The 12,166-nt window shown below is 41.1% G+C and overlaps 1 protein-coding gene and 1 long non-coding RNA gene across 2 annotated transcripts; both read right to left on the reverse strand.

Annotated features, from left to right (window-relative positions):
* Positions 1-445: 445 nt before the first annotated feature.
* Positions 446-8,418, reverse strand: LOC306936510 (cytoglobin-1-like). Its single transcript, XM_079520050.1, has 3 exons — positions 8,183-8,418; positions 2,443-2,674; positions 446-1,850 (listed from the first exon to the last, which is right to left on the reverse strand). The coding sequence occupies exons 1-3, from the start codon at positions 8,323-8,325 to the stop codon at positions 1,686-1,688; spliced, it is 540 nt and encodes a 179-aa protein (XP_079376176.1). The 5' UTR covers positions 8,326-8,418; the 3' UTR covers positions 446-1,685.
* A 2,307-nt stretch (positions 8,419-10,725) lies between these two features.
* Positions 10,726-11,930, reverse strand: LOC306936513. Its single transcript, XR_013791502.1, has 3 exons — positions 11,806-11,930; positions 11,443-11,538; positions 10,726-11,357 (listed from the first exon to the last, which is right to left on the reverse strand). It is a non-coding gene; the product is annotated as an uncharacterized lncRNA (long non-coding RNA).
* Between the last annotated feature and the right edge of the window lie 236 nt (positions 11,931-12,166).

Raw genomic sequence — 12,166 nt, forward strand, 5'->3', positions numbered from 1 at the left:
GATGAAGGATAGGCGCTCTAGCCAAAAACGAAACCTACGCTTTTTTTTTACCCCAGGGGTGAACTGGGGACAGGGAGGAATCCTTATATGGTCAGCACACTCTATAGTAGGGAGGATTATCACAAAAAAAGAAAAAGAAAAGTGATATTTGAATTAAGTGAAATCACTGAAGATACATGCAATATGTAACTTTCCTCTTCTACCCCGGATTTGAACCCAGTTTCCAGCCTAAGTGCTGACATTTTTATCGTTGATCCTGTCTGTTTGCTCGGGGGATAAATTGAATCTCGACAATTAGGTCAAACTTCGTATCAGATGCATGCATGACCTTTGACACAATCTAACAGTCTCATCAGAAGAGCAGGGAGACTAAATACAACCATCCCAATTGTTTAAGTTATATTGTATTAACATACTGAACTCTATCATACAGATTGGACAAAATTAAAATGTATTCACTAAAAAAAGTTATATAGTGGCGCTTTAAGTTCCTGCCATTTACTCTGATATTGCACTTTATAAGTCACTATGAGAGTACCGGTATCTGCTAAATGCCAACATTGTAAATGAATGGCAACATTATCTATTTACAACACTTACATACTTCAACAGAATTGTTTTTATGGCACGATTAAACCTAATGAAACCTAAAACATATATATGTTTTATTCTACCTCACAAGACAAGGTATTTATGCTTATGATTTCATTCTGTGGTGACTGAGGAAGAGGTGGATGTAAAATGTAAGATGTAGGGGAAAAAAAGAACAGGGCAAGAACAAGAACAGGGCAGGTTTGGCCATAAGTAACACAACAAAACATCACATGAAATGAATAACAATGAAATAAAGGCCATGTGTTATCAGATTCAACATTATACACATCTGTAAAAGGCACAACCCAGTTAAATGTTATAGTCCAACAAGTCGAGTCCAGTTAGGTTAATGATGTTTGCATGTTCTTTGGATTTGTCCATCTCCTTGGTAATGTTTCCTCTTGTGTGGGGTATCATATAAGTGAAAGCTAATGGAATATAACTAATGCTTAGCCTTCTAATGATATGTAGTCCATTATCAGTATAATCTCAGGAATACGTACATTACTCAGTAACAAAATGAATTGTATTTAAACACGCACGCACAAACATATGCACATTGTACATCCGCACGCACGCACACACACACACACACACGCGCGCGCGCACGCACGTGTGTGTGCACATCGCATACCATACACACACCTTGGGCTTACATATACACATGAACATGTACACACGCACGCCACGCACGCACGCGCACGCACTCATACACAAACCACCTCCTTGGGTTAAGCACATGTCGAACACTGGTGTCTAGATGGGGCATAGGTCAGATCCTGAGTGTAAACGAGGACATACAGGTATATCATCTGTTTCCCTCTGGCAGTGGGTACATCAGGCCCTCCCTATGAAGCTAGAAGGCCAAAACAGTAGCCGTGTCTTGGTCTGCGCAGTTCTCAATGTGGCTCCTTGCAGGCCCGGCACCACAGGGGTGCCAGTGGGGGCCTGGCACCCTCAGAAAATTCTGCCCCCTAAGTTTATGTTTTATGTACATATTGTTTTACTATATAAAAATGATGTCTGCCCCCTCCGTCATTTCATCTCATCATGGAGCTGAGCCTGGCTCCTTGAGGAACAGACTGAAGGCTTCACTTGGCTGAGCTGGGCGGTCGCGTATAACCCACTTCCCTGTAGACACATGAGAGATGATAGTAGACCGCACCCAGAAGTTTGCTCCATGCAGTACCGACCTCTGCAGTCACAACATCAGGGTACGCTTCTGCCAGGACCTCCAGTATCACGCCAGCCAGATACTGGATAAAGATGGATAAATGGAGGGAGGGGGAGAGAGAGAGACAGAGCGTTGAATGCGTAATGATGTAACAGCTTGGAACATGTCCCATGTTTTAGTACAACTTTATTGTTGTACCAATACAATACATTGTACAACAATGTAAAAATCATGCCTAAGTTTTTATTATTAATAATATAATAAGTGTGTGTGTGTGTGTGTGTGTGTGTGTGTGTGTGTGTGTGTGTGTGTGTGTGTGTGTGTGTGTGTGTTAGTGCTGCACAATTAATTGAAAAAAGATCGAGATCTAGATTCAGACACCTACAGTATGCAATCTCATTTTGTGAAGAATCATGCAGCACTAGTTGGCTGTCCAATTCATTTTAGTTACTCTTGTGTTTTTGTTTGTTTTTAAAATAAATATTTTCATGGAAAAAATTAGAATCGTGTGAGAATCGTGATCTCAATTCTTGTGGAGGAAAATCGAGATTCGCATTTGAGCAAAAATCTTCCAGCACTAGTGTGTGTGTGTATGTGTGTGTGCATGCGTGCGTGCGTGCATGTGTGCACGCGTGTGTGTGTGTGTGTGTGTGTGTATGTGTGTTGCTTTCTACCTTGAAGTACACAGGGTCCACCTTGTGTCGGAGTGCGTGGGCCTTGCCCAACATCTTGAGAATTGAGAGCAGTTTCTCTGCATCACCGAGATTCTCCACCAGTGTGTTCAGGCTGGTCATCACCCTACGAGCATGCTTCCTGAGCTGGTCACTCTGCTTCATCTCTTCCATGTCCTCTATGTGCTTAAATTTACTGAAGTATTGCTTGGCAGAGGGATAGTTCACAAAGAGCCTGCAGGCAGAGGACGACAAGTGGGAGAAGTGAGTACAGGTGCACTTCTTAAGGGCTTGCAGCCACCATCTTCAAATTCCATGAGAGATTTTCAATGGTGTCCAAGTCAGGAGACTGTGACAGCCACTCTAGCATCTTCCAGCACTTCCCCTGGAACCAATGTTTTACTAATTTCAGGTGTAACATTCATATTTTTCCGTACCATGGTGTTGCAGTGAAAATGTCATGTCATACACAATTGCGCAGCCATAATAGGGAAACTATGTTGAAAATGGTACAACCATGACTATTTAACATGTGCATGTAAATAAGTTAAAATTATGATAATCATTTGAATCATTTTCTAATGATGCAGTAGAGCAGCAAAGCAAATCAATGTTAACTGCAGTGCTCAAATTTTGTTTTATACTAATTCTTCAGATCATTTCTAATAAACAACAATCAAAGAGATATATTGCCAAAGGTTTTCATGATTTACTTTGCAAAAATCATTAAACATTAAAGTAGCCATTGCAGATTTATGCCACTGCAATACATTTCAAATTCAACATGAGATAAAATCTTCTCCAACAGCCAGAAATGTGACAAACTAGAAAGACATGCTCCGCATAGTGCATGCCTCCACCGGGCTGGCTGGGGTTGGAGCTGCCAAGAACCATGAAAGTGTGTGAGGAAACTGTGTTTCTACAACTTAACTTATGGTAGAACCATAATGCGCACACACGCACGCACGCACAAGTCAAGTATATAGAGATACTGTCATTGGGCCCACACCTGGTGCATGCAGCTGCACGCACAAACACACACTTACGGAGGGTATGCAGGGCAGGGGTAGGACACACGCGGCTAAACAAAACATTCCAAAAGCCACGTCGATTTCAGAAGAGCTAGATTTCCAACCGTTTTGCCACAACCCACGGCTTACACAGCCCTAGCCCTTGGCTAACTAACCCCGTCTGGTGGATCCCTCTGAGAAGTGCTCATTTGCAATTTAGTTTTGATTGTGTACAACTGGCAATGTGTGGCAATGTGTTGATCTCTGAGCGCAACAGCTTTTATTATGTTGGCTTCTAGATACACTATAAAACAAACTCTTGTGTAACTATTTCACTGACTGGTTCCTTCACTATCACTTCACTGGAGGTGGAAGTGTGTCTGCTACTTAAAGTGCCCCTGGCAATGTCATACAACACATTAAGTTTAGTCGGTCAACAGATGCCTGACTCTTATTGAAGAATGCTGCGAATGGCACTTATAATTAATATACTGTAGATATATTACTGTTATTAAGAATGATGTATTTGTTCCCTAAGCTGTTCATATTATTGACATTGCTCTTTTCATCGCGGCTTACAGTGTTCTTTTTCTAGGAACAATAACAAGAAGATGTCCTTGTTTAACCCTCAGATCAGATGTACAGTTATACAGATGTAAAGAATGAACAGAATGAACATAGAGGAATCCTAATAGTCAGCAGAGACTGCAAACAGAGACAGAGCCAATGCAATGAGCTGCTTTTTATCTACTCCAGATGTCTTGTTTCTGTCTCACCAGTAGAAAAACTTGCATGAAATAAGTCAATATGTTTACATTAGCCCTAGAGCACATGGCCTGAGTCATCTCTTTAAGGTGAAGATTGCCTCCTGTTAAAGCTTCATCTGTCAGTTTACGTCAGAAAGCAGAGGAGTGTGGAACAAGGTGGTCTTCTCCTCTTAACTTTGGTGGCGGGTGGTCTGTGCATGGAGGGTGTGGGGCAGCAAGTGTTTTTTTTATATTCCTGTGTGTTCTGTGAATTTTTTTGTGGTTTTGGTCCGAGAGTGATGTTACTCAGAGGCATAAAAAACAGAGAAATTGGTGGGGCTGATAAGATGTGCATTCTTTCATGTGTGCACAGCTGCTGACACCAGATTGTCACTGTCTGTCGCTGTCTGGCAGAAACCTTGTATCTCCATTTTCTTTTCATAAATCAATGGCCCATTTAGTCATACAAGAGTGTCACACAACAGTAGCGAAAAGTCGCCAGGTTGCAACGTGTTGTAGATAGGCGCTAATGTTGCTTGTTGTTTCTGAAGCATTTTGGAAGTGAAAGTGGTTAAGTGTGTCTGTGGGTTTTAACAAGAGAGGAAAGTCATGGTTTCATGCAAGGTAGGTTTTGTCCTCCAGAGTATAAAGTTTCATGGCAATCTAACTTCCAATTGTGTGTAATTGGAAGTTTTGGCATAATGATGGCACTAGAGGAAATGATCGAGTCACCAAAATCAGTACAGGTCACTGGGGGAGTATGAAGGTGCACAGCAAATTCCAGTCAGTATTTTTTAGATTAATTCTGGCATTAGAGGAAAGGCAATGGGGTCACCAAATCAGTAGGGGAAAATAACAGTTATCTGTCCAGTAGTTTCAGATATGTTGTTTGAGACCAGTGCTGAGGAAAACCGACATGACTATCCTTGGAGCCCCGCTGCTAGTGCTGCAAAAAACATGGGAAAATCAATGATGACCATGTTACAGAACACAGCGATTTTCTGAATAAGTTGGGACACCTCAAAAAGGTCCTAAAATCCAAAAAGATACGGGAAAAATGTAACGTATTGGTCATGCTATCAAGATAAGAATGCAATGCCGGATTCCAATATTCACAGCTAAGCACTGAGGAACTGTGTTGTTTAATCTCTCTCCTTTCATACAGTAATTGCATGACTTGTGGTTGCATATAAATAGCCTCATTAGTATTTTACATATTCATTGGGCTCTTAATCCTCCCCTTTCTGTTCTTGGAGACTGGCTCAAGAGCAGTTCACAGAAAGTTGCACAAGACGCTTCTGTGGTTTGCAGCGTTGGTTGATATGATATGATGAGGCTTTGATTATTGTAATGGTTCTGCCTATTCATTGACCTCAATTATCTGCAGCATGGAAAGAATGTGAATGCACAGAAGTCAGTACAAAGGAAATTAATGCAGACACATTTAGTTATAACATTCTGTACTGCATCTACGTTTCATTGTGCGGTCACAGGAACCTGAATAGGCGGTGTAAATCTAGTCTCACAAGCTGTTATCACAGTCATACATTTTGACTGTAAAAAAAAAGAGTGCAAGTACCTTTTTTCTATTGTTAACCTTGCTCTCAACATTCACCCCCTCAATCATAAAAGAGCACCTGAACAAATTGACTGGATGTGGGGTCATGTGCTGTATCATGCCGTACATGTCAGTCACACTCCAAAGACCTTGCATACCAAAAACGTCCTACAAGTAGCTACTGATTCAGATAACTGACTTTTGCCAGTCTGCCAAGTTGCTTCTTGGTTTTACAGGAGTGACTAATATCAGTTCAAATGTCCAAATAATTTACTGAAGAGTTGTGCATAATCATCATCATCATACTATAATTCACTCAATGTCTGAGTGTCTGAAACACTGTCGTAGCTCATCACTGCCTGCACCAATCGCTCCAACTTTTCACACAGGCATTGACCATAATTTCACGGAGGTCTTAACAAAGCCCTTTTTTCACTTTAACAAATTATTGATTAATAATTAATGTATTAGTGCATTAAAATTACCCATCCACTTACATGGGAAAATGTGCAAACTCATATCAAGTATTTTTCTCTCAGAAACCGTCGGAGCTACAGTCACAACACTTGGAGGGGAGGTTCATAATAATTATTAAACTTAATGTAATAAATAATTACATCAGTCGGCTTCATGGTGGCGCTATAACAGCTCACTTTACATTTCGCCTTATAACTCTTGAACCGTAGGTCGTAAAATCACCCTGGATTCCTTGGAGCCACGGGTGATTTTAAACCCGCAGCATAGGTTAGTTTTAGGGAGTGACGGTGTTGTCGGACTAATGACTGTAGGACTGTTGGTATGTCTAATCAATGTATGCACCCCACGGGCAAGTGCCTCTGGCACCAGACTGATTACACCTCAAAATACATACATCAATAATAGGATCTATTACATCGCTATACCTACACTGTACATCATTTGGTGTTCATATATTTGAATGGGTAGATACCTAGTAGATACAATTGTTGCTCAAACGAATTACATAAAAAGCTGAAAAGTTTATAAAAATCACACCCGTGTGAAGTGAGGGGCGCTCTTACCATCATACATCACACATCATCTCATTCCAGCCAATCACAATTACCGTCCTCACCTCCGTCTTCAATCAAAACTGGCCATTCATTATCAATGGCATTTAATGTTTGTGTTGGGACAATGACGTAAAACTGGCCATTCATTATCAATGGCATTTAATGTTTGTGTTGGGACAAACACTCAAAACTGGCCATTCATGATCAATGGCATTTAATGTTTGTGTTGGGACAATGACGTAAAACTGGCCATTCATTATCAATGGCATTTAATGTTTGTGTTGGGACAATGTTTGTGTTTACATGCAGACGCAGGACATAGGAGGGGAGAGCGCCCCTAAAAAGCTGTCCCTAAGGGGCTCTCAGTCTTTGGTCCAGTAAACAAGAGAGGGGAGGTTTGGTTTGAGGTTTCACCAGTATGGAGATATCTCTCTCTGGTGTCATCTAGTCCTCTATAGGTATGCGAAACATGACCTCCCATTTAAGGGAGGGACGACTTTTAGTGCCAAATATGCCTGAAAAGAGTAAGATGGATTAAATTGTTTGGCATTTGCTTCTTGGGTGGAAAGGAGGAGCAGTGAGAATTACATGAGTGATAAATAAAAATGATGCTGCATTCCTTTGGCTAGAGTGAGAACATATCATTTCATGGGATCAAGAAAGCATCATCTTCATCACAGTACATTTGTGATGATGATCTCTATTGAGGCCTCAAAGCCCTGGGCTCAAGACTCAGCCAGTGCTCAGGACAAAAAACAAAATAAATAAATATAGCCTACTAAATACAACTAAAACTGCATTTAATCTACAAATACAGACTTGTTGCTCATAATGTTAGCTACTTCCACAAATGTACATAGAGAAGTAATTAAAGTGATAGCCTATGTAAGCCTTCTGCACATTCAAGTGGTAGATTCATAAGACGATGATTAATATCATGTTGTCATAGTGAGAATATGAGGATTTGTTATGTAACAACAAACAAAAAGAAAAAAAGAAAAACAGCTTGCAGAAACTGCAATTATAGGATGATTTAAGTTGCAGAGTTAAACATAATGAGGGAACCCGAACGTTTTTTTGTTTTTGTTTTGTTTTTTGCTCACATGCTGGTAGTGGTGGCAGCTGTTGCTGATGGGAATCCAATATCCTGCGGATATGAATGAGTAGACATGACTAGTGACAGTGACTACCATGAAAAGGTGAGGTGATAAAACATGAAAGGGATCCAATGAAACATTCTCCCCGTTAAGATGTATTCGTGTGTCGCCTGCATGTGAACCATTGTGTATTTTCCTGGAGGTTAAAGAAAGGTGAGTAAATAAATTGCGCTGCTCGGTCTACTCTAGCTGTGCTGCTGTCAAAATATTCCCTAGAGACGAAAGGAAAGAAATAGCCTACCTGATAAGTACGGCCACACCGACATTATCGGCATTTTTGTAGACTTCGGTCCAGGTGAGATTGATGATCTGGAACTCTTTGTCGGTCAGTGCGTCGGGGGGATCCGGGACCTCAATTGCCCCGTCTACCTGCATGCTCTCCATCCAGCAACGCTTTAGCCTATACGTGCAGAGTTCAGCACGTGCTGAAAAGCCACGGGTGATAACAGTGGCCCCCACCACCACCACCCACGCCTCTCCTTGCCGCACACCCAACCCCAGGCACTGTGTGTCTAGTCTATAGGCCTACCCTTGTTAGCAGCACTATTACGTCTCTTGCTTCATTGTTTAGAATAAGAAATACCTTTGTGGGTTTGTGCATGTCCTCTGTTCCAGTGTGACCCAAAGCTCTCCACCACTGATCGAGGTATGAGGGTGAAGAGGAAAAAGACAAACACACGAGAAAGGCTCACAGTGAGTGAGGAGGAGTCTCTGAACTCACAATCCTCACCCCCTCTCCTTATCTTCAGTCTCCACCCACTCTGTTATCATGTAATTAGCCATGCCCGATGACATGATAATAACGCCAATCTGGAATGTGGTAGTATAGGCCTAGATGCTGTGAGCTGGATTCATATTCACCTGTTCCAGATGTGACAGGAGATAATCATAGTAATGAATGTGTCACACTGAATTCACATTGGCACACTGGCAATGCATGTACAAACAAAGTGAAAGTTCACTGCAGGTACCATCAGAAGTGTCCAAAGTATAGGTTATTTTTTTGTCAGCTTGATTTGATTTATTTAGGACAAAATATAAAAACAATATAGCTACAAAAAAACAGCACCGAATATAAAAAAGAAAAGTGCCAGAGGAGGCAAGAAGCCCAAAGGTCTTATACGAGGCTTCTATATATAACATTAAAAACATTAATAGAACATAATTTGTAAATAAGAAAATATGAATATATAGATTTGCAAATAACAGGATTGCAGTATAAACAAAATCTTCAAACAAAAGTGAAATAGCCTACCTGATTATTCCTGATTATCCATGGCAAGAGAACAACATAGTTGACATATCTTCTAGTTCCACAAACCACATCAGCTTGTTTTCATTCTACTCTTCTTTGCATTTCAAGCATGCACAAAAATAAGCAAATTCCAGCACTTTCCCGACATTTTCCTGCTTTTTGTTGGCAGGATGGCATGTGTTACTGTAAATAGCCCATACCGCAAACATCCCCATTATTCCTTATCAGATTTACAGCCCTCTTTCCTGAGTGTACCATGTGTATCAAATTAGTGATATAACATGAAAATACAGTACATTCTTGCACATGGTAGTCATATTTCTGGGTGAGAATCTTAATGACATAGGCCTGATACGGACACACATTTAAGGCGGTAAATGATGCAAGAGTGCAATTCCTCATTGGCCAAGCTGTGCAGTCTCTCATTTACTGTAGTCAAATGTTCAGAGCTTGTTTATCGACTTTATCTTTATTATCAAGCGTATCACTTATATAGAAAGATTGTAGATAAGATGGAGACTTGGTTAATGATTCTCAATCTACACTGGGTGGGTCTATAGACAGCTTTTGAGGCTGCCCTGTGCACCGCAGTATTAACCCATACTTCAGATTTCAGTCTGCATTGAGTGCATTCCACATATCAAGTCACCAATCACATCTAGAAACATTACAAAAACAGAATTGAACAATCACAAGCTTAGTTTTTGTTTTAAAAAAGCCTAAGAGTGACATCTAGTGGATAGTAGCCAGAATAGCAACATTGAAATGGAACAGAACAATAAAAGGTAATGTTTTGAACTTGCCAATTCCAATTAACTGAATAACTGAATATTGGCCAGAAAGTTCAGATCAAATAAATAATTAGGGCACAGCTCCAAATGCAGAGAAGATTTTGAGACAAACCATCATCCTCCACAACTTCTTCAGATGCTCTTGGCCCAGTTAGTGTTGTGAGCAATTTGGCATGGGTGAAGAGATTTTGTCTGTGAGAGGCACCTTCATGAAGTTCAACTCACCAGCCCATGCCACTGGCACAGTGGCAGAACTACTATGTTGGATTCTCTCACCTACCCAAGTACCCATTAGCCTCATTTCATTTATCTTTCATTGTTCTTCTCCTCTGAGCTTGTGAGTTCTAAGTGGACCAGGCAGAGAATGACGGCTGACTTTCGGGGAGCATTCAATGACATGGAAGGCGGATGAAGCCTGCAGCAGAATTGCCCCCCCCCCAAGTTGTCTCCAAGGCATGCCTCTGGATGAGGTGAGACATGACCTTTGATGCGATCTAATTGTCTCAATAGAAGAGCAGGGAGACGAAATAGAACCACCAAGTCATATTGTATTCACATAGGCCTATACTCCTATACCATACAGATTGGACAAAATTACATTTTGTTAACTTTTTTTTTTTTTTAACATAGTGCCACTTTAATTATTGGTGTGACCTAACATCAAGAAACATCTGAAGACAATATGAGATAAATCAATTAAGAAAATACAATAGAATTAAAACATGACCAATGAAAATGTTGCTTTCCATAACGTTTATTTTTCAATGTGCAATAGAGGGTATGCGCATGACATCATCATCATCATCATACCCAGACGTTATGCAGGAACACCTACCGAGTTCCTATCTGATTGCATTAAAGGACGTTAAGCAGCATTAAACTCACTTTTCCACTCGATTTGCCACTCGATTTGCCATTCACTTTATGCATGCGCATACCCTCTATACCCTGCAGCAATGCAAGTGAAACACCACAATACATAACTCCATAACCGCAATACATAACCGCCCTCTGCTTCTAACTTGGCACTGGCAGTATGGAGGATGTTGGCTATGGCCAGCTGCACCTCTCTTCTCTTCTGCAGGGGAAGTCGGCGCAGGCTATCGACCACAAACTGGACAAAATGGTCATCATCATACTGCCTCAGATCTAGACCAGGGAGCACATTTAACCCAGTTTGTGCAAATGACTCATGCTCCTCATTTCTGGGTTCTTCTCCCCTAGCTCTCATGTTTGCTGGCTGCTGACTGGATCCCCTGGCTGGTGGGCTGGTAGGGGTACTGGCTGCAGCTCCTGGTGGGACCATTCCGCCAGTGAGCCTTGCTGACTGGATCCTGTCCCTACCAGCAGTGTGTGCTGCTGACTGGTCGCTATAAAGTAAGGTTAAATTAATTATATTGAGCTGGATTTGTTTTTGTGTTTGATTTTTCCAAATGATTATTCTGAATATCTTACCGCTTCAAGCAGGCAGCAGCTGATGGCACAACAGATGTGTGGTACATGTGTGCTGGTTCTGTTAACACTCTGGCCCCTCTTATTTCTTTGGTTTGCCTGGTTTTGAATACAACTAAAACTATTAACAGTGAGAGTGGACGACCCAATAAAGCACTACACTTGTTTACAAGAGGGTCCACCTTGTTCAATTCATCATAACATTTAGAGACGTACAAATAGATTCGTAATGGTAGATTCTTGTCCACAACAAATCACAGTTTGCCTGGCCATTTATGGTCATGCAAATAGGGAAGACAATCAGTTACCAAAACAAACACCTAGTTGACATAGTTGAACTAAATTAAACAACAAAACAGTACTTACAAGTTACAACAAAAAGACACACACAGTTGAGTGTGAATTTAGAAGTGTACAGTAGCCTAAATTCAACAGGTGCCCAGCTGACTGCTTAATCACCGATTGTCTGCCCTTAATAAGCAATCTAGTCATGTCCCTGATAGGCAGAATGCCCCATTGCTAATTATCTGGCCATCAGATAGGTTCCCAGTTCGAACTTCGAACCAGCCGTCCGACACGTTAAAATTACCACCGCTGAAATGCCCTTGAACAAGGCATCAACCACTACGATGAAATGTGTTCTATGAGCAGGGCCTGGCTGGAAACAAGTTCTTGAGCTTAGCCCAGATACCCTGGGTAAATATAGATTTCATTTCATTTCATTTCA

The sequence above is a fragment of the Electrona antarctica genome, assembly GCF_951216825.1.
Source record: "Electrona antarctica genome assembly, chromosome: 14".
NCBI lineage: Eukaryota > Metazoa > Chordata > Actinopteri > Myctophiformes > Myctophidae > Electrona > Electrona antarctica.

Bases quoted from the DNA above. Each gene is read 5' to 3' on its own strand.
- LOC306936510 (XM_079520050.1), bottom strand. From the start codon at position 8,325: ATGGAGAGCATGCAGGTAGACGGGGCAATTGAGGTCCCGGATCCCCCC. The intron at 2,675-8,182 runs GTAGGCTATTTC...CTCTGCCTGCAG, and splicing joins GGTGTGGCCGTACTTATCAG to GCTCTTTGTGAACTATCCCT. The intron at 1,851-2,442 runs GTAGAAAGCAAC...ATCTTTATCCAG, and splicing joins TGGACCCTGTGTACTTCAAG to TATCTGGCTGGCGTGATACT.